We start from the raw sequence: 19090 nt of genomic DNA on the forward strand, positions 1-19090 counted from the left end.
AGCAGGAGAGCCCTGCTGTAGGAACAGTGCACAGGGTGCAGCATGCAGATCTTGTCCTGTCTATGTAGGGGCTTGCAGCTCCAAGGATACCCTGACACTGAGCATGGGGCTGTACAGCTGGGATTCACCCATGGTACTGAGGGGCATTGCTACACAGAGATGGGGTGCAGAAGGTCTGGAAACCCACATGTGTGCCATGGGGTCTTCCACGTGTGTGCCATGGGGTCTTCCACCCCTGGGAAGGCTGAGGCCATGGGCATGTGCTTATCACTGAGGATTAGCACTGCCCTGGTCTTTACCACAATGCATACATAGCTTCCAGCCTCTCTTGCTCTTCATCCCTATGTACCAGAGCACTCTCAGTACTGTGGGTGTACCCCTGCACTGCAACTTCCTCAGCCTCAGACACACTGCCTGCCAGGTACAGGTGTGTTCACAGCTCGCCTGCACCCCGGTCCTGCTACGCTGGTACCACCAGTCTATTGCAGATGTCCAGCACACTGCCCACTGCCTTGGCCTTCCTACACGACCCTAGAGTGCGCGTGTGTGTTCCCAGCCCGTCTGCACCGCCGCGTAACGATATTATCCTGGTTCCCGGAGTGTATCCCGGCTGTGCAGCGCCGTGCTTAGCGAAAGGACTCGGGGGAGTGGGAAGGTAGGGCTGCAGCCGCCGATCACCACGGCGCCACCACCGCCTCCCCGCCGACAGGTGGCGCGCTCTCGTGTGATGCTGCCCTCTCGCAAGATGGGGGAGGCGGCTTCACCTTGTCGGGTCTTCCCCCTCCCCTTCTTTCCCCCCGGGCAGGGGCCTGACGGGCCGTGCCGCCATATTGGCTGTTGTCCTGGCTGCGGCGGGTGTTGGGCCGCGCTCGCCATGACTCGCAGGCGGAATAAGGCAGCAGCAGCAGCGGCGGTGGTGGCGGCGGCGGGTGGTTCTGGGTTTCGCCGTGAGAGAGTGACGGGTTCCGATGGCGGGCCTCCTCCCCCTCCACCACCGCCGCCGCCAGAGCCGCCCGCCCCGCCTGAGGTGGTGGTGGCAGCGGGCAGCAGCGGGGAGTCGGGCAGAGCCACCGCTCAGGTACCGAATTGGGCCCTGCGGCCCTGCCTCTGAGGGAATCGCATTCGGTTCGAGGATGGGGTAGGGCCCGGGGGGGGCCTCCCCCGGATCCCCATTGGGCCCTACTCCATCCCCGCACTGACTCCCACCTCGGAGTATCCCTGAGGCACACCCTTGCTTGAGGCACTGCTGTCTCCCATCTCCCCCTTCCCACTTTGGGAGGGTTCTCTGCACCTTCGGAGGTCGTGGTGGGGAAGCCACGCTGCCGGGGTACCCCTTAGTGGTGCTGAGATGAGAAGGGAAGGTGGGAAGTGAAGTCACAGCCCTTCTCTGGGGAGCGTGACCGCCTTGGGATGTGAAGGCTGCTTTTCACAGCGTTCTGGGGCATGCTTGGGGCTGGGATGGGTGTGCGGGTAGCGTCCTGACCTTGGCTTTGCTGGGCTGGGTGGTGGAGTAGCCTTGGATGTGTTGAGCTGCAGCGGGACTTTGTGCTGCCTCTTGGAGGTGGCTGGGGTGTTGGAGGTTCCCACTAACATGTGTCCTGATGGAGGCTTGTCTCCCAGTCATTCAGGGAAGATCATCTCAGCTTTTGCTGGTGGGGGTGAATGAGCCAGGGAGCCAGTCCCCCACCATTGCATGCTGCTCCCCTCTGGCAGGACCAGCAGTGCTCAGCGGCGTGAAAGCAAAGGGCTTTTCTAGTCCCAGGGTCTGTGCACCCTTTACTCTGTCCCTGTATGTAAGGAGAGCTTGCAGTTCTGCTCGTGAGACCTGTGTGCACTTTGGAGAGCAGAGGCCAGGGCTTGGGGACAGGGGTGCTTGCCTGGGTGGCATGGTGTGCTTGAGGGAGCGTTCCACAGCTTCTTGCAGAAGGGATCCAGCCCTGCTGATGGCAGGTGGCTTGAGCATCTGCTGAGCAGGCTGTGGGCTGGTTCCGGCACCTCTTGCCGCTTGACATCTCCCAATACACCTGGCTGCTGCTGCCTGCTGCAGGTCGTGGGCAAGGAGCACAGGGGTGGCCTTGGGTCTGGATGCGCTGGGTGGGTCGTGGAGAGCCATTCTCTTGTGTGCGGCAGTGTCTGTGCCAGCCCCTTCTGAGACACAGGGGGGCCTGGGAGCCCTCTCCTCTCCGTGACCGGCCGGGCGGGTGGCCAGGGGAGCTATGCGCCCCTTCTGCTTTCCTTGGCCTCTGACCTTTGCCTCACCTTGAGCCCGGGAGACGCCATCTGTTTCACAGCAGCAGTTCAATGTGCGGCTCATCGTGGCGGGGCCCCGCCGCGGCGGCAGACAATGGGGGCCCCTCGCCCGCGCCACTCCGGGCTCGTCACGGCTGTCAGCCCTTCAGCCAGCCTGCGGGCTGTCGGACCGCTCCTGCCGCAGCGCTGGGCGGGACGCCCCAGCCTGCCCGCCCCGTGCTGAGAGCACGAAGCGGCACCGGGGGCTGCACCCTACCCTGGCACATCTGCGCCATGGCCTATGCAGAACAAAGGGGTGGGTGGGAGGGCCTGGGGTGTTCGGGTGATGCAGTGGGGGGTCCGCGATGGGCAAGGAGCAGGGTTGTGACTGCCAGACCCCCTGTTCTGTACCCCTGTATGGCAGTTTCTGTGGTTCTTGCTTTGCTCTGCAAGTCTCCTTAGTTCTGCTGCACTGGAGGTGAGAGTGGGAGTTACTGGTGGCCTCCCAGCTTTGCTTGGTGTTGGGATTGGCTCTTTAACATGGTGTAGTCTTCCCAAGGGTCCAAAATGCCTCCTAGGTAGCACGTGGAAGGCTGGCAGTAGCTGAGTAGTCTGATGCTGCTCTCCTCCTGTGGGAGAAGGTGTAGTGCCACATGTTATCCTTCAAGAAATTGTCTGGTTTGGCGTCCCAGGGTCTCATTTGCTGCCTCATTTGCCCCACACCTGTGCCGACCTGGAACACTGCTGTGTGGCAGGTCATATCTCAGGTGACTCATAGTCTGTGTGTCCTTCTGCAGGTGCTACCCACAACCAACCAGTCAGTGCAGACATGCTGCCTGCTCTGTCACCGGGAGCGCAAGGACTGGGGAGGACCATCCCACAATGGGCTGGTCTCCCCGGGTGAGAGGCTGCCACCAGACTTTGTGCCAACGCTCGTACAGAACCTCTTGGGAGAAATGCCACTATGGATCTGCCAGAGCTGCCGGAAGAGTGTGGAGGAGGAAGAGCGGCGGGCAGTGCAGGAGCAGGCCCTGGCAGTAAGCAGTTATGGAGCTGGGTTTGGAAAGGCTGGGGCTTGTGGTCCCCACCACCCTGTAGCACTGGCTGGCCTGGTGGGTCCCCTCCTTGCTCAGAGCTGAGCACCTCAAACATCTCAGCCTTGCTGCTCCCTGCAGCTATGCTGCCCTCCCCAGGGCTGCTGCTGGCTCCTTGTGGAGAGATTGTGGTGGGGCAGACTGAGGTGCTGTGGAGGCTTGCCCACCAGCCTTGCTCTGTTGGAGCTGCCTGCCTGGCGAGGCTGACAGTGCTACTGCTTTTCTGCCAGCTCTGCTCAACTCTGTATTGTCCTGCATCCCCTCTGTTCCTGATTGCTCTCCACTGTTACGCTGAGTCTCCCTGGCACAACAGCACGTGCCAGGATAGGTGTCTGCCCATGCATGGAGCTCAGGGGAAGAGCAGCTCCTTACTGCTTGGCTTTTTATAACCTCAGCCAGGTTTGAGTGGCTCCAGAGCAAGTGTGTGGCCCTTGGCCTGGCACAGCCATGCTGGTAGGGGCCCTGGGAGCCAGACTGTGCTGCTGTTGGATGGACTGGCTGTTTGCCATCCCCAAAACAGGAGCAGTTCCTGTGTGCTGGGGCCTTGTTTCAGGGCAGTAGAGGAAGTCTTGATGCTGATGCCCTGGGGATAAGGGCCTCCCTTCCCAGCCTGCTGGTGCTTCACTCTGTGTTTTCCTTGCCAGGTCTCGTTATCCCACACATCCTGCAAGTCACAATCTTGTGGGGGTGGCCCCCACTCCTCTTCTTCTTCCTCCTCCTCTTCTTCTTCCTCGTGCCACGGGAACTCAGGGGACTGGGACCCCAGCTCTTTCTTGTCTGCTCACAAGCTCTCGGGCCTCTGGAACTCACAGCACACCAACGGGGCTGTGCAGGGCAACCCCCTTGGGGCCCCCCCTTCTGTACTAGGTGAGTTGAAGCTAGCTGTGGGGTTGAGCAGAGCTTTCTGCCTGAACTTTGGCTTAGGTGGGCACCCAGCAGGGTCAGGCAGGCTGTGTGTCTGAATGCCAGTGCCAGCAGGATGCCTCAGCCCTTTGCAAAAGCAGAGGGTGCTGGGAGTTGGCCCTAGCTCTGCTTTCCTTCCAGGTGACAAGCACTCCAGCTTTGCTCTTTCTCCAGAGTGTGCCAGCCAGGTGCCTGCAGTGGGTCTGGGGCTCAAGGCCTGTCCCTACAGCCACACAGCATCTTCCACCTCCAGCAGCACTGCCCCGGGCTCACCTCTGCCTACCTCACTTGACTTTTGCAAGACGCTGCCGAAGCAGTTCAAAAGCATATGCCGGAGGGCCACCCCACCAGGTTTGTGCCTAGGGGCAGGGTGAGTCTTATCCTCCCAACCCACACAGTCCTCAGTGCCCCAGCACCTTCTCCTTCCTCTGCCTTCTGGGGGCAGGGGTGAGTCCTGTGGGGAAAATGAAGTGCCACCAAGGCTTCTTGTGAGCCAAGATAGCTTTTAGGCCTGGGTGCTCTACTACCTGGGATGAGGCAAGGTTTGTCCCATGGAGAAGTGGGCCATGCAGAGGTGATGGTGGCTCTAAGCATGTTCTGGCCCGTTCAGAACAGCTGGGGTCTGACTGTCTCTGCTCCTTCCTGCAGGTGAGGTCTTCCACTCCTCAGAGCATCATCAGCACTCGGACCTCACTGCTCCTCCTAACAGTCCCACCGGCCTCCCCTCCCAGCTGCCAGCACTGATCCCCTCCAAGCAGACGCCTGCCCATCCAGGGCCCTTTGGTTCCCCACCTCATGTCCCACTGGCCACCTCTCCGCAGGCTGCTCTCTTCCCTGTGCCCAGCATGCAGGCAGCAGCCCCAAAGCCAGCATCTGAGCCCCTTCCTGCTGGCACGGTCTCGCACAGCCCAGGGTCGTGTAAGAGCCCTCACCTGCCCCCTGCCAACGTGCCACTGCTGAAGATGCCACCTCCCCTGTCAGGCTGCACTCATCCCTGCAATGGGCACTGCAGTACTTCGCTCATCCCTCCTCCCACCTCCCACCAGCTGCCCAGCACAAACAGGTGAGTAGAGGAGCCCTGCCTGCTTCTAGCCTATCTCCTTGCTGGCCAGTGTGCCCTTTCTCCCCCCCTGTCCATGGATGTGCTTTTCCCTGCAAAGGGACCAGCTTCCCTGGCGTGGTGGTGTGGAGAGCCACTGTGTTTGCGAGTCAGTTTCGCTGCTGCAGACCGCTGGTCTCTCAGGGTTTAGCTCTTTCTCTACCCACATGTCTTCTCCCTGCGGTTGTCCTTTAGTACTGTGGTGCAGAAGAGACTGTGCTTGCTCCTCCTCCAGCTAAAAGACCCAAAGGAAGCACGTGGTCAACCTGCTGTTGGCCAACAGGACCTTTGTCAGTGAGATCCGTCGGGCAGCTGTGGCACTGAGCAAAGGTCCTCGAGAAGATGAAGCCTGTGGACTTGTTCTGCTCACCTGCTCTCCTGTCCCTCTCTGGGCTGCCTGTGCCCTGGAAGAGAGCACACTGAGTCGCGGGCATTGGTTCCTCTCTGCTGATTAGTGCTCCTTGTGGAGAGCCAGCCAGGTCCCGAGCTGGAGCTCGAGGAATTGGTGCTGTGGGCCATGCCCTGGCCTCCCTGTCTCTGAGCTGGGTAGTCTGTGCCTGTGGGAGCCGGGCCTGCCTGCACGTGGGGCTGTCTGGCAGCTGCATGCAGTTCCAACGTTTCTCACCTGTGCTACCTGCTGCCCCCAGTGAGTACTGCTCCCTGCCCTGGAATCAGCTTGTGGCCTGGCAGAGGGACATTGTTTTCTGGAGCTCTGGTGCACCAGCCTCCTGACTGCCGGAGGCCCTGGGGGGCGAGGAGCTACAGATGTCTTCTGTTGAGAGCTCCTCTGCCATCTTCGGAGGAGGAGGAGGATACAGGGGAGGGGGTTTATCTGCTCTGCGCATCCTTCTACTTGGGCACAGGCTGCCCAGGAGGACTAGTCCTGCGTGCATAGTGGGGGTGTTTTTTGAGACGTCCTGGCTCCCACTCACCTCTTGCCTTTCTGCCTTTCTCCTCAGGGAGCCCTCTTGCAAAGGGCACAAATTCCCAAATGGTACCAGCTGCCATCCGCCACAGCCTTGTGAGGCAGATGAGGGACTCGGGGAGGATGAGGACAGCAGCTCGGAGCGCAGTTCCTGTACCTCCTCCTCTACCAACCAGAAAGATGGGAAGTTCTGTGACTGCTGCTACTGTGAGTTCTTCGGCCACAATGCGGTGAGTGAGTGGCTGGTCTGCAGTCCCCCCTGGTTCTTGCGCTCTGCTCTTCTGTGAGATGTTGCAGAGTCTGTATGCCAAGAGTGTGGAGGTGGGCAAGTCTGGCCATGGCTATTCCCTGCTGGCACACGTATCCCTCATTTTGTTGCTATCTTGCCTCAGCATCCAGCTGGTCCCCTTGCTCCTGACTCATAGCCACCTGCCTAGCCCTGGGGCTTGGCATGACCAGCCAAACCCTGTAGCTTTGCAGTGGGAATGAGTTCAGAGGGGACTGTACCAACTTGTTTCACTGAGACCTCAGGGAAAGGAACGGTTGGGGAGGTTGGTGGAGTCTTCTGGGGGATCTGGGGCTGCCCATGTGTGACCCTGGCTTTGGTGCCTGGCTGACAGCGCTTGCCTCCCGCAGCCCCCAGCGGCTCCCACAAGCCGCAACTATGCTGAGATCCGGGAGAAGCTGCGTTCGCGTCTCACCAAGAGGAAGGAGGAGCTGCCACAGAAACTAGGGCACAACAGCAGCTCAGGAGAGCCTGCTGTGGACCACCGCAATGTGGACGAGCTGCTGGACTACATCAACAGCACAGAGCCTAAGCCCTTGAACAGTGCCAAGGCAGCCAAGCGGGCACGACACAAGCAGAAGAAGAAGGTGAGGCTGGGCAGAGGGAAGTGCTGCAAGCTGCAGGATGGAGGTTGGGGCAACTCTCTTGCAAGACTTTACCATCTCACCCATGTTTGATTTGAATGCCATGTCCTTCGCTGCCCCTCTCTTCCCTGAGGTGACATCAGTGGCTGGCTCTGTACAGGGCTTTGCTTGCCTCTATTCCTGCAGAGGCACAGCCTTCCTGGGCTCTTTGGACTGCACTGTCCTACTTGTTCTGTGCCACAGCTGTGACAAACACCCGTGCATCTGTGGTGGAGACAGACAGTGCCATGATGGCTCAAGTTGAGGCTTCGTGCCCAGAGCGGCATCTGGCTGGCATGGAGTGTGGTGGTTGTTGCAGTCCCAAGGAGGACACAAGACAGTTCTGAGGCTGTGGAAGACATGGGGTGGCCATGCTGAGTGATGGCCCTTTGGTTGGCTGCATGAGAAAGCTGATGCACACCTAGGCTCGTGGCCTGCATGTGAAGGGCTGTGGCCCAGGCAATATGACCCTAATGGCACCTGTGTTGCAGGAAAAGGAGAAAGCCCAGCTGGAGGCGGAGGCCCAGAAACGGGCAGAGCATGGCCCTGCAGCCATCCAGGCCAGGGAGGTGGCTGAGGAGAAGCTGTTGGAGTGGCCAGAGCTGGAGTTGGAGCGGGTGAACAGCTTCCTAAGCAGCCGGCTACAGGAGATCAAGAACACTATCAAGGACTCCATCCGGGCCAGCTTCAGTGTCTATGACCTTAACCTGGATGTTAATGACTTCCCCAAGAAGGCAGCTGTCCTGGAACAGAAGAACCTGCTCTCCCACCTCAATGGTTCCTCTGACCTCCAGGACATAGACCTAGCCCTGGCCCCACTCAGCCTGGGCCCTGCCAAGAGCCACACGCTGCTGCAGGATGAGCTGGTTCCCCGATGGGGTGAGGGCCCTGGGGAGCCACCACCAGCCCCAGTGGCAGCCGAGAATGGGGTGGTGAAGCGTCTCAGTGCCGTACCCAGCCTCTCCCGTATGATCTGGGTGCAGTCCAAGACTGCAGACTCTGCTGTGGATGACAGTGAGCTGAGCCCAGAGCCCAAGGAGGGGCCACAGCCCAAAGGGCCAGAACTGCCAGTGCCAGTGCCTGCAGGTAGCCGGCAGCGGAAGAGCAAGCGGCAGGGTGGGCAGGTGAAGAAAGGGGAAGGTGCTACTGCCATGCCTAGTGGACAGGGCTGGCTGGAGAGCCCTGGTGCAAAGGGGCAGGTGCTGGCAATCAAGCACCCTTCCAAGGCAAGTGCCCTGGAGCCACAGCGGGCTGGCAGCTGTGCTGAGCCAGGGGAGAATGGCAAGGGGCAGCCCTGGGGCTGCAGCAGCAGCAGGACAGAAAAGGAGAGAAGTGGCGAGTGGAAGGGCCGGAGGGGAGAGGGCAAGGCAGAGCTGCTGGAGCCAGTGCAGCAGCCACCTGCCCTGGTTGCTGGAGACAGGCAGCTGCCTGCCCTCCCTGTGCTGGGGGGCTCCCCCCAGCCCAAGGGCAAGAGCAGGAAGAGCCGGAACAAGGTGGAGAAATCCAATACCTCGATTGGTGAGTGCTGGGAGCACTGCTTTGCCCTGCCATCCACCCTATGACATTTGCCAGCCCCTTGCCTGTACAGCCACACTGACCCCTCTCTCTGCTTTTATAGATGATGTGTTCCTGCCCAAGGACCTAGACGGGGTGGAGATGGATGAGACTGACAGAGAAGTGGAGTATTTCAAGAGGTGAGGGGAAGCTCCAAGGGCTGAGCCCTGCCAGCAGCAGTGGGAAGGTGCAGAGGGGCTGGCAGCTGACTGAGGCTGTCCTCTCCCCACCAGGTTCTGCCTGGATTCGGCCAAGCAGACCCGACAGAAGGTGGCAGTGAACTGGACCAACTTCACCCTGAAGAAAACCACTTCCAGTGCAGCCCAGTGAGGTGCAGGGGGACCACCCCACCCATGGCTGCTTGCCTCTCCTCACTGTGCCCCCCGCCCTGCCCCGCGGGCCCCCCACCCAGCCTCGGTGGGGTCCCCTCCTCCGCGGGGGGCCCTGGTGCTCTCCTGCCCCGCGGGGACCGCCCCATCCTCCTGCCCCACATCCCCCGCGGGGTGACCCCCACTCCCGGCCGTCTCGTCCCCCTCTCCGTGGGCGTGGGCGTCTGGCTCCCAGCGCCGCGGGGAAGGATCGTGCTGGCCCCAATAAAGAACTTTTTAATTTTTTTATTTTATTTAAACCCCGCTGTCTGCTGCTTTCTGCCGCCCCTGGGTGGGGCGGAGGCGGGTGTCGGGGGGTGGGTGGTTACGGCCATCCTCTTTCTGCGTAAGCTTGGCCGTCGCGGAGGCTCGCCGGGCCCTGTCTCTGCTCGCACCCACGGGGGCGTAGCGACGGCGCCCGTGCCGCCAGGCGTCAGTTCCGGAGCACGGGATTTACGTCCGGGGCGCCGCGGGTGTTGCGTGGAGACGGCGCTATGGAGGCCGGGGCTGAGCGGAAGGTAGGGCCGGGCCCAACCTGGACCGTACCGACAACCAAGGGGCACTGAGGGTGGCTGCGGGGGACCGGCTCCGTCCTGAGCCGGCCTCACCTCTCGTCTTCCCGCAGAGGCAGCGGGAGGAGGTGGCGGAGACGTCTGACTTCTCCGGAGAGGAGGATGAAGACTATGTGCCCTACGTGCCCGTCAAGCAGCGCAAGCAGCAGATGGTAACGGCGCTGGCGGGAGAGGGCTCCGGGCGTCCGTCCCGACGCGGAGCCTCTCATTCTGACTCGATCTGCTTCTTTCCAGCTGCAGAAGCTGCTGCAGATGCGACGGAAGGTGGTGTCAGAGGAGGAGCAGCGAGACAGCGGGAGTGAGCAGCGGGGTGACGAAGACGATATCCCGCTGGGGCCCCAGTCCAACATCAGTTTGTTGGATCAGCACCAGCACCTCAAAGAGAAGGCAGAAGGTGAGGGAGTGGCTGGCTGTATGGCCAAGTGGCTTTTGGAGGGACTGAAACCTCACTGGTTTTCTAAATCTTCCCCCCAGCTCGGAAGGAGTCAGCCAAGGAGAAGCAGCTGAAGGAGGAAGAGAAGATCCTTGAGAGTGTGGCAGAGGGCCGAGGTGAGTCAAAGATCCATATCTGAGACCTGTGTCCTGAGGTGTCTGGACAGTAGTAGGGGTATTATGTACCTTGCAACACTTAGGGCTGTTCACGCACAGGAATGAGGCAGGAGATCATAACAGGATCCTCTGGTTGGCATCTTGATTGCCTGGCTTAGCTGAGACGTTTCTGTGTCAGACCTCTGGGCATAGTAGGCTGCAGAGCCTGGTGTTCCTGTACTCAGGAACTGCTAGGAGTGCTGCTTTTCTCCTCTGTCTCCATAAATAGTCTCCCAAATGGTCTGCCCAAGTAGTTCTTTGCTGACATTGAATGTATCTGGAGATGGAGAGTTTGCACTGATCTCATCAGCTTTCTTCTTGCAGCTTTGATGTCAGTGAAGGAGATGGCAAAGGGCATCACCTATGATGATCCGATTAAAACTAGGTGAGTTTCCCTGTACAGAGGTTGTCTTTCTGACAAGGTTACTTCCTCACAGCTAAAGAGAACTAGAGGCCTTGCAGCCTGGCAGGAGGAGCACTCCTCTGTGGCTGATAGATTTCCTTTCTTCACTGTCTGGCTTCATACACTGTATGTAAAATCAAAGGCTGCTCAGTTGTTGTGGATGTTGTTTTATATACAGTAAGGTTTGCTAGAGTACCTTTATATTAAAGCTGAAGGTTGGAGTTGAATCTTCATATCCTGGAGGTGACTAAGCTAGAGGAAGAGACTAGGGCAGCCCACAGAGCCAGTGCTGTTCTAGGCAGTGTCAGAGAGATGATTGAGATGTGCTCCAAAGATTTTGGCATGTTCCATTCACCATCCATAAACAATTCTCAGCTCTTAGCTTGGGAGTTCTTCGTCAGACTTAGGGGCAATGCTTAATGCATGGAACTAGCTTAGATCTGCTGCTGTGCTCACACCAGGAAGTCCCTTGGAGTTACCTGCTTTCCCTGGAATACTTGAGCCCCACAGGGAGTTCCTCAAGGCCTCCATGTTGGCTGCTGGCTCTGCAGTTCCAGCCTCATTCTGTACCATGACTTTCCTCTGTTGGCTTTGCAGCTGGAGAGCACCTCGTTACATCCTGGGCATGACAGAGGCACGGCATGACCGCGTGCGCAAGAAGTACCACATCCTGGTGGAGGGGGAAGGCATCCCTCCCCCCATTAAGAGCTTCAAGGAGATGAAGTTCCCAGCAGGTGGGCTGGGAGAGGAGCCTGGCAGGGCACACAGGGCAGTGTTCTCCTGGGAAGTGCAAGTCAGTGAGAGAAGCTGTTGGATCTTTAATGCTTGGTGTTAGAGGTATTGCAGCTTGAATTCCCAGCAGTGGCTGCATCACCTAACTGCTGGCCCAAGAGGTGTTTGTCACTGGTGGAAAAGGTCCTGTTAGTACGTGAGTAGGAGGGAAAGGGGGAAGACCTCATGTCATGAATGCACATGTCCCTTGTTTTCTGACAGCTATCCTGAGAGGCCTGAAGAAAAAAGGAATCCAGCAGCCCACACCCATACAGATCCAAGGCATCCCTACCATGTGAGTGCCCTGTCCCTGTCCCAGAGCAGGTGCGTGCTTCCCTGCAGCCTGCCCAGTGGTGTGGACAGGGTGGTTTTCCCTGGTGACAGATGCACCCTGTCACCTTGCTCAGTCCTGGAGATCTGAGCCATTCAGTGATGCTTCCCCTCACCACTGGCCTGTTTCTCTGCCAGCCTCTCAGGAAGGGACATGATCGGCATTGCCTTCACTGGCTCTGGGAAGACCTTGGTGTTCACCCTCCCAGTGATCATGTTCTGTCTGGAGCAGGAGAAGCGGCTGCCATTTTCCAAGCGAGAGGGACCCTATGGACTCATCATCTGTCCCTCAGTGAGCATCAGGGGCATGATAATGCATGGGAGTGCTCTTTGACTGATATATTCAATGACAACCCCAGATCCTCCCTGTATGATGATGTAGGAATGAGTAAGTTTTATCTCCATAGCGGGAGCTGGCCCGGCAGACCCATGGCATCATTGAGTACTACTGTCGCCTGCTGCAGGAGGATGGCTTCCCCCCACTGCGCTGTGCCCTCTGCATCGGGGGCATGTCTGTCAAGGAGCAGATGGAGACAATTAAACAGTAAGACATTCTGGGGTGGGAGGTTTTGTGGGGCTGAAGCTGTGCTCTAGCAGAGGGCTGAGAGGTGACTCCTGGGATAAATGGCTTCAGGAAAGTGGGGGCAAAGATGATGTGCCAGGTGGATGTTACTTTCCCTATGTATTGCTGCATGGGGTGGGAATACAAGGGCCTGATGCTTTCTCTTGTCCTACAGCGGTGTTCACATGATGGTGGCAACCCCTGGGCGCCTGATGGACCTGCTGCAGAAGAAGATGGTGAGCCTGGACATCTGCCGTTACTTGGCCTTGGATGAGGCCGACAGGATGATTGATATGGGCTTTGAGGGTGACATCCGTACCATCTTCTCCTACTTCAAGGTACTGAGATGGCGTGATATGAGCACTCTGAAGCTCAATCCTTGTACCAACCCATGTGAGTGCTAAATCCTTACCCATTCCTCGTGCAGGGCCAGCGGCAAACCCTCCTGTTCAGTGCTACAATGCCCAAGAAGATCCAGAACTTTGCTAAGAGTGCCCTGGTGAAGCCCATCACTATTAATGTTGGGAGAGCAGGTGCTGCCAGCCTGGATGTTGTGCAGGTGATGTAGTCAGAAGCTCCCCCATGACTCTGTGGATGGCCAGCACTGTTCATAAGGGCATTTGAGGCATCCCTTGCATCAAAAGGTTCCCAGAAGCTTAAGGAATACAAAGTGATGGCAGTTTCTCTGCTGTCTGCGTGACTTGTCTCTGTGCTTGTTTCTAGGAAGTGGAATATGTGAAAGAGGAGGCCAAGATGGTGTACCTCCTGGAATGCCTGCAGAAGACTCCACCACCTGTGAGTAATATATTCTGGCTGCCCTGGCAGCATGGGCACATGCAGCCCCAGGATGCAGGTGGAGCTGGCAATGGGGATACAGCTGTGATGCTGCTGGGCTCTGCCATGGGTGGGGTAGGCATGTGAATGAGTTGTGCTCCGTGTACAAGCAGGTCTTGGGCCCAGAGCTGGTGTGTACTCCCCTTAGCAAAAGGGAATGGGTTTCCTGGGGGGTTGTGCTGGTGCTAGCAGTGCCAGCCTGCAGAAGGTCACCTCTTCCACAATGTCTGTGCTGCTGTAGGTGCTGATCTTTGCAGAGAAGAAGGCAGATGTTGATGCGATCCACGAGTACCTGCTGCTCAAGGGTGTGGAGGCTGTCGCCATCCATGGAGGGAAAGGTCAGTGAGGGTCCCAGGGGAGGCCTGGGTCTTGGAAGTCCTAGGCTGCAGTGTGGCCCTGCCTGACCCCCACTCCTGCTGGAGTAGTACATGGCCACGGGAAATCTCATCATGCAGCAGTTTGGTGGAGTGAGGCCAGGCTGTGGTAGTGACTGGGGCAAGTGCTACATTGCATGTAGTAGGCATCGGCATGATGCAGGTCTCTATGGGACCTAGAGGACCCTCTGCTCATTTATTTGGGCAAAGGTTGCGTAGGCTCTCTCACCGAGGAAGGCTCTGAGGCCATAGTGGTTGTTGCAGTAGGTGGGACTTGGGAGCTCTGCCCTTGCTGATCTTCTGCTGGGCATTTTGCAGATCAGGAGGAACGGACAAAAGCCATTGAGGCCTTCCGGGATGGGAAGAAGGATGTTCTGGTTGCCACTGATGTTGCATCTAAAGGCCTAGACTTCCCAGCCATCCAGCATGTCATCAACTACGACATGCCAGAGGAGATTGAGAACTATGGTGAGGACTGGGCCCCATAGGGGACCAATGAATGTGTGGTGGGGTGGGTGTAGAGGCAAGCAAAGCTTTGCTTTTGTCTCTGCAGTGGCCAGGGACAGGGGTGGTCTGTAACATCACACTCACCCAGGTCTGATCCTGTCCCTTTCTCCACAGTTCACCGTATCGGGCGGACAGGCCGTTCGGGCAACACTGGCATTGCCACCACCTTTATCAACAAGGCCTGTGGTGAGAAATGGTGTGCAGCTGGGGAGACTGTGGCTGTATGAGGCAAGCTGGAGGTGGTGGAGCTGCCTCTCTCTTGGCAGCAAGCAGAGACAAGTCACTTTGGCCTGTGGAGGGGAGACAGTGGAATGGGGCAGTGCCCCCACACCTGCGCAGGCAGTGTCTCATTTATATGTCTCTCTCCAGACGAGTCGGTGCTGATGGACCTGAAGGCCCTGCTCCTGGAGGCAAAGCAGAAGGTGCCACCTGTGCTCCAGGTGCTGCACTGTGGGGATGAGACCATGCTTGACATTGGAGGTGAGAGACCCCAGGGTGCCCAGGCAGGTTCTACCTGTGTTGGGACTGGCATTGCCTGGCCATGTGGATAGCCTGATGTTGCAGCTTCTGGGATTGGGGGGGACTCTGCTGATCTGGCACAGCTTTCCCTGACTTCATCTCTCTCCTTGCAGGTGAGCGGGGCTGTGCCTTCTGTGGTGGCCTTGGCCATCGCATCACTGACTGCCCCAAGCTGGAAGCCATGCAGACAAAGCAAGTCAGCAACATCGGACGCAAGGACTACCTGGCCCACAGCTCTATGGACTTCTAGCCTGGGGAGCGTGCTGCCCTACACTCCCCTTTTGTGGGCCTTTAATCCCTTTCAGTCAGGGCACTTCCCAGATGGCTGTTCTGCACAGCTGTGGTCCCCTTTTTCCAGGCATTTGGCCACCAGGGCTGTTGCCAGCTCAGCCTGATAAAGCTCTTGCGCTGGGAGGAAATCTTTGGAGCTGTGCTGCAACAGGCCTTTACGTCAGTGGCAAGTTGGGCAAGCAGGTAGCGGTGCCTCAGGGGAGGAGGAAGAAGCCTCAGGTGGAGCAACTGGTCTGTGGTTGACTCATGGTGCCTCATGGTGCCAGCAGCAGTGGGGCCAAGATTTTGCATTGCTCCTCTCCAAAGCACCTCCACAACTCCAGGACCATTCCCCTTACCTAGTTTTGTTCATCTTCAGCTGCTGGCAGTTCCCATATGCCCCAAACACACAAGAGGTGCTGTGCTGGTGTTGGGCGGTCCCCACAGCGCTTCCTGCGCTCTGCCCGCGCATGTTCTGCCCCACTGCCCTTATGTAACGGGGAGGGCAGACAGATGGATGGACACCTCCTATGGCCCAGCCTCTGCCCCTCATCCCACACAGCAGAAAGGGGAAGTCTCTGAGAGAAGGAAGTCTGCCCCATGCAGTTGCTTCAGCTGCAGCAGTCACATTTTCTCTGCTGCTGGTAGCTCAAGTCCCGAGCATTGTGCTGGCTGCCAGGGCAGCACTGGGCCTATGGAGAAACCTGTGAAGGATGGGATCCTCTATGTGCAGCACAGCAAATTTGGAAAGGTAAAGATTGGATCTGGGGTTGGGTACAGGGTTTGCCGCCTTCTATCTTGATGCCAGGTCTGGGGTTGGGCCCTTGGCAGCTTGGGAAGAGGGTACTGGAACCAAATCCCTCAGAGCTGCCCTGGGGAGGCCCTGGACTCTCTCTGTGGCTGAGGGGACTCATCCTTGCAGGAACATTCTTGGCCTTGTCCTTCTTGCTTGGTCACCGCATGATTTGCAATGAAACAATAAATGTGTGTTAATGAGGTGCAGTTCCAGCATGTGTGTGGGAGTGGGGCACCCCAGGGTAGTGCATAGGACATGGCTTTGTCCCCAGCGCTCTATCAGCATGGCTCTGGGGTGCCAGTGCCAACCATGGGGCACCCCTCATGGCTTGGCCAGCTGCCCTGTGTCCTTGGAGTGGCAGCCAAGCGCTATACTCCTCTGGACGCAGCATGGGTGACATAATGGGAGTGTCTGCAAGGTCAAGCTATCTCCAGGGAGCTGTGAGGTGGGTGTTGGACTAAGTGGCATCCCTTTGGCTGTGGTGGGTTGGGCATGTCCTGATGAGGGGCTCGGTGGATGTGCTGGGCTATGATCACACTGTGACCTCACCCAGTGAGAGCTGAGTCCTGGAGCTGAAGCAAGCAGGGCCTGCCTGGGCAGGGCCTGGTGCCCTGGCCGTAGGAGGCAGGGGAGCTGATGGTAGTGGGTATTTTGGGTGTTCAGCTGTGTCTGGTTTCTGCAGGGTGGAGGCTCTGCTGTGCTTTTGAGGTGTGTGGGGGCATGCAACCCCTCTATCCCATGACAGGCTGGGAAGGTGCTGGTACCACAGAGCCTCCCCTGGGAGGAAGCAGGCTATGAGCTATGGGGCCTGACCAGGCTCAGCAGATGTAAGGCTGCCAGCAGGAGCCCCACCAGCTCAAAATGGCTTTAATTTGCATCAAGGTCTGTCCTGAGAACAGCTTGAGAGCTCAGCTGCAGCAGCAGCAGTAGGCCAGCACTTGCAGCAAGGAACAAAGAGGAGGACCTGGTGCTCAGCAAGTGGGGAGTGAACGTGACTCACCTAGCAAGCCAAGCTGAGCTCCCTCCCCCTTCAGCCTATCTCTGGTACTGTCTTGCCCCACAGATGCGGGGGTCTGCAGTGGCCTTGGCTGTCTGTGCCCTCCTGCAGCTCCCAGCAGCTGCTGGCCAGGATCCTTTTGTGCCCCTTCCTGTCTTGTACAGCTATCACTGAATACTGCTGGCCAGGATTCCGTTGTACCTGCTCCTGTCTTGTACATCTTTCACTGAATACTGCTGGCCCTGCACAGAGGGCAGCACTATGAGGATGCAGCAGGCAGCTCTTTGACCATTTTTTTCCCTGCCAATGACCTTGCTGTGTCCTTCCCGTGCCCCAGAGGTCCTGGAGGAAGATGCGAGCCCAGCTCTTCGCTGCCAGCCCCTCTGGTGTGGCCCGCATGGAGAAGTTCGACGTGCGGGACGATGGCACTGCCCTGGAGAAGGGCTCCCTGCGATGCTGTGCCCGCAGGATCATTCGCCTCTCAGACTGTGTTTCTGTGGGCCCAGCAGGCACTGAGAGCTGCCCAAAAGCCACTGCTGCCTTCTACCTCAACACCACAGAGAAGAGCTACTTGCTGGCAGCGGAAGGGAGGGATGAGTGGATCACCCAGCTCTGCCAGCTGGCTTTCCAGGTACCATGAGGTCCAGCACAGCCGGGACCCTTCCTACTGAGGAGCTCTGGGGTGCTCACCTAGTCCGGGTGCACACTCACATCCCTCTGTTTCAGGGCACAAAGGAAACAGTGCAAAGCAGTGCTGAGACCCAGCCCAGTCTTGCTGTCCCCATGGAGGAGAACTCTCTCTACACCTCCTGGCAGGAACGTATGTACAAGGGCAGGGGATAGGGCTGGAGTGGGCTACAGCTCCGTGCTGCAGTGCTGACCCCCTCCTTGCTTTACTCATGTAGTGACTGAATTTCCAGTGATGGTTGTCCAGACAGATGCAGCTACCCACTGTGGCCTGCACGGGCACTACCTGCTCTCAGCCCTTCCCCAGAGCCTGACACTGAAGGATCCACAGTCCCGACAGCCCCTGCTCACTTGGCCCTACCCCTTCCTCCGAAAGTTTGGACAGGAGCAGGTGCGTATCCCCCTCACTTATTGGGGCTGATGGCTGCCTAGGGTGAGGGCCAACCTCTCCCCCTCCCCTCTCTCCCCACAGAGTGTCTTCTCCTTTGAGGCTGGTCGTCGCAGTGACTCCGGCGAGGGCACCTTCACCTTCAGTACCCCACGGGCCCTGGAACTGTGCCGTGCTGTGGCTGCTGCCATTGCCTGCCAGCAGCAGGGCAAGGGTGCCCCAGACTCCCAGTTCTTCTCTGCCTCGGAAATACAGGGCCTTGAGCACCAGCCCTGGGGACCCCGGGCCGAGGAGCTCCAGCCTACCCTGTCTCGGGGGGGGGCCCAATCTCCCTCCCCCCTCCCCACCGGCTTCCTTCACTTCCCCAAGCCGGAGGGCACAGGCCCTATTGTCTATGCCTCCATTGCTCGGGGCCAGCAGCCTCTCTTCATACCAGGGCAGCCAGCCTCTGGGGAGCCCTGGGCTGTGGGGAAGAGCCCTGAGCATCTCTATGAGAACATCTTCAGTTCGGAGCTGGACTCAGCCAGGGCACAGGAGGAGGAGGCAGAGGATGAAAGGCAGTGGGAGGTGGAGTGCCGGCAGGCTCCCGAGGGCCACAGCAGCGACGTGGGCCCTATCTATGACAATCAGGCCGCCTTAGCCCAGCTGCCACGGGGCAGCCCCCAGCCCCCGGAACACTGCTGGGGCCGCGGGGAGCAGGAGCTGCTGCCGGGGCGTCCCGGGCACAAACCCCAGAGCAATCTCCGGGCCAAACTTGTGCGGCTGCTCAGCCGGGAGACCCCTGGCCCCCGGGACTGGCCCTGAACCCGGCCCGGCTGCGGTTCGGTGGTACACTGCGGAGAATAAACAGCTTGGGACGGACTCGCCTCTGCTGGTGCTGGGAAGCGGGGCAGGGCGGGGGTAATCCACGCCTCCCCGCCAGGGGGCGCCGCTGTGCCCGCCCCGGCAGCCTGGCGGACGCGGTGATTGGCCGAGCCGCCCGCCGGCTCTGCCCCCTCTCGATCCTATATAAGGCGGGGCCAGGGAGGGGTGGTGCTAGGGATTGAGTCTTGTGTTCGCCGGGTTCGGTGTGCTCCTGCTGCGCTGCCGCCCGCTCTGCCTCGCTCCCCGGGGGCCCGGCTGGCCGCGGGTAAGTGCAGGAAGGCCAGGGTGGGCTGCGGCAGAGCTTGGAGGTCGTCGTCCTCTGGCGGGGAGTCACGAGGGGTGCAGGTCTGGGGCCTGGGTCGGAGGAAAGGTGGTTGGCTGGAGTTGGGCCCATGTCGGGCAGGGCCGGGGTCCACGGCCCCAAGGAAGAGAGAAACTGTGGGGCACGGAATGGGGAGCGGGGTTTGAGGGTCCCCGCGGGTCGGGATGAAGAGCGGGGCCCTGAGGACCCGTGGGGCAGGACCAGCGGGCCGGCCTGTCTGCCACT

The 19090-nt window shown here is 59.1% G+C and overlaps 3 protein-coding genes across 3 annotated transcripts; all 3 read left to right on the forward strand.

Annotated features, from left to right (window-relative positions):
* The first annotated feature begins 745 nt into the window (after nucleotides 1-745).
* On the forward strand, nucleotides 746-9043 carry FAM193B (family with sequence similarity 193 member B). The gene is made up of 10 exons (XM_054389099.1): nucleotides 746-1078; nucleotides 3027-3266; nucleotides 3968-4190; nucleotides 4368-4577; nucleotides 4875-5289; nucleotides 6285-6480; nucleotides 6887-7123; nucleotides 7651-8677; nucleotides 8778-8853; nucleotides 8947-9043. The coding sequence occupies exons 1-10, from the start codon at nucleotides 746-748 to the stop codon at nucleotides 9041-9043; spliced, it is 3054 nt and encodes a 1017-aa protein (XP_054245074.1).
* Nucleotides 9044-9887: 844 nt separating this feature from the next.
* On the forward strand, nucleotides 9888-14803 carry DDX41 (DEAD-box helicase 41). The gene is made up of 15 exons (XM_054389466.1): nucleotides 9888-10047; nucleotides 10128-10202; nucleotides 10566-10626; nucleotides 11242-11378; nucleotides 11638-11710; nucleotides 11884-12037; nucleotides 12153-12289; nucleotides 12483-12645; nucleotides 12735-12866; nucleotides 13031-13102; nucleotides 13383-13479; nucleotides 13834-13983; nucleotides 14137-14208; nucleotides 14392-14502; nucleotides 14655-14803. Exons 1-15 carry the CDS (start codon nucleotides 9906-9908, stop codon nucleotides 14789-14791), a joined length of 1713 nt encoding a protein of 570 aa, XP_054245441.1. The 5' UTR covers nucleotides 9888-9905; the 3' UTR covers nucleotides 14792-14803.
* A 285-nt stretch (nucleotides 14804-15088) lies between these two features.
* DOK3 (docking protein 3) lies at nucleotides 15089-18483 on the forward strand. The gene is made up of 5 exons (XM_054389377.1): nucleotides 15089-15562; nucleotides 16942-17235; nucleotides 17331-17424; nucleotides 17510-17682; nucleotides 17764-18483. Exons 1-5 carry the CDS (start codon nucleotides 15089-15091, stop codon nucleotides 18481-18483), a joined length of 1755 nt encoding a protein of 584 aa, XP_054245352.1.
* The last annotated feature ends 607 nt before the right edge of the window (nucleotides 18484-19090 follow it).

The sequence above is a fragment of the Indicator indicator genome, chromosome 18 (genome assembly GCF_027791375.1).
Source record: "Indicator indicator isolate 239-I01 chromosome 18, UM_Iind_1.1, whole genome shotgun sequence".
Taxonomy (NCBI): domain Eukaryota; kingdom Metazoa; phylum Chordata; class Aves; order Piciformes; family Indicatoridae; genus Indicator; species Indicator indicator.

Excerpts from the sequence above, each read along its gene's own strand:
- FAM193B (XM_054389099.1), top strand. The coding sequence starts at position 746 with ATGGGGGAGGCGGCTTCACCTTGTCGGGTCTTCCCCCTCCCCTTCTTT. Across the intron at positions 6,481-6,886 it reads AGTTCTTCGGCCACAATGCG|CCCCCAGCGGCTCCCACAAG; the intron begins GTGAGTGAGTGG and ends TGCCTCCCGCAG. Across the intron at positions 8,854-8,946 it reads GAAGTGGAGTATTTCAAGAG|GTTCTGCCTGGATTCGGCCA; the intron begins GTGAGGGGAAGC and ends TCTCCCCACCAG.
- DDX41 (XM_054389466.1), top strand. The coding sequence starts at position 9,906 with ATGCGACGGAAGGTGGTGTCAGAGGAGGAGCAGCGAGACAGCGGGAGT. Across the intron at positions 12,646-12,734 it reads CCATCTTCTCCTACTTCAAG|GGCCAGCGGCAAACCCTCCT; the intron begins GTACTGAGATGG and ends TTCCTCGTGCAG. Across the intron at positions 13,103-13,382 it reads TGCAGAAGACTCCACCACCT|GTGCTGATCTTTGCAGAGAA; the intron begins GTGAGTAATATA and ends GTGCTGCTGTAG.
- DOK3 (XM_054389377.1), top strand. The coding sequence starts at position 15,089 with ATGGTGCCAGCAGCAGTGGGGCCAAGATTTTGCATTGCTCCTCTCCAA. Across the intron at positions 17,236-17,330 it reads TCTGCCAGCTGGCTTTCCAG|GGCACAAAGGAAACAGTGCA; the intron begins GTACCATGAGGT and ends CCTCTGTTTCAG. Across the intron at positions 17,425-17,509 it reads CTACACCTCCTGGCAGGAAC|TGACTGAATTTCCAGTGATG; the intron begins GTATGTACAAGG and ends TTACTCATGTAG.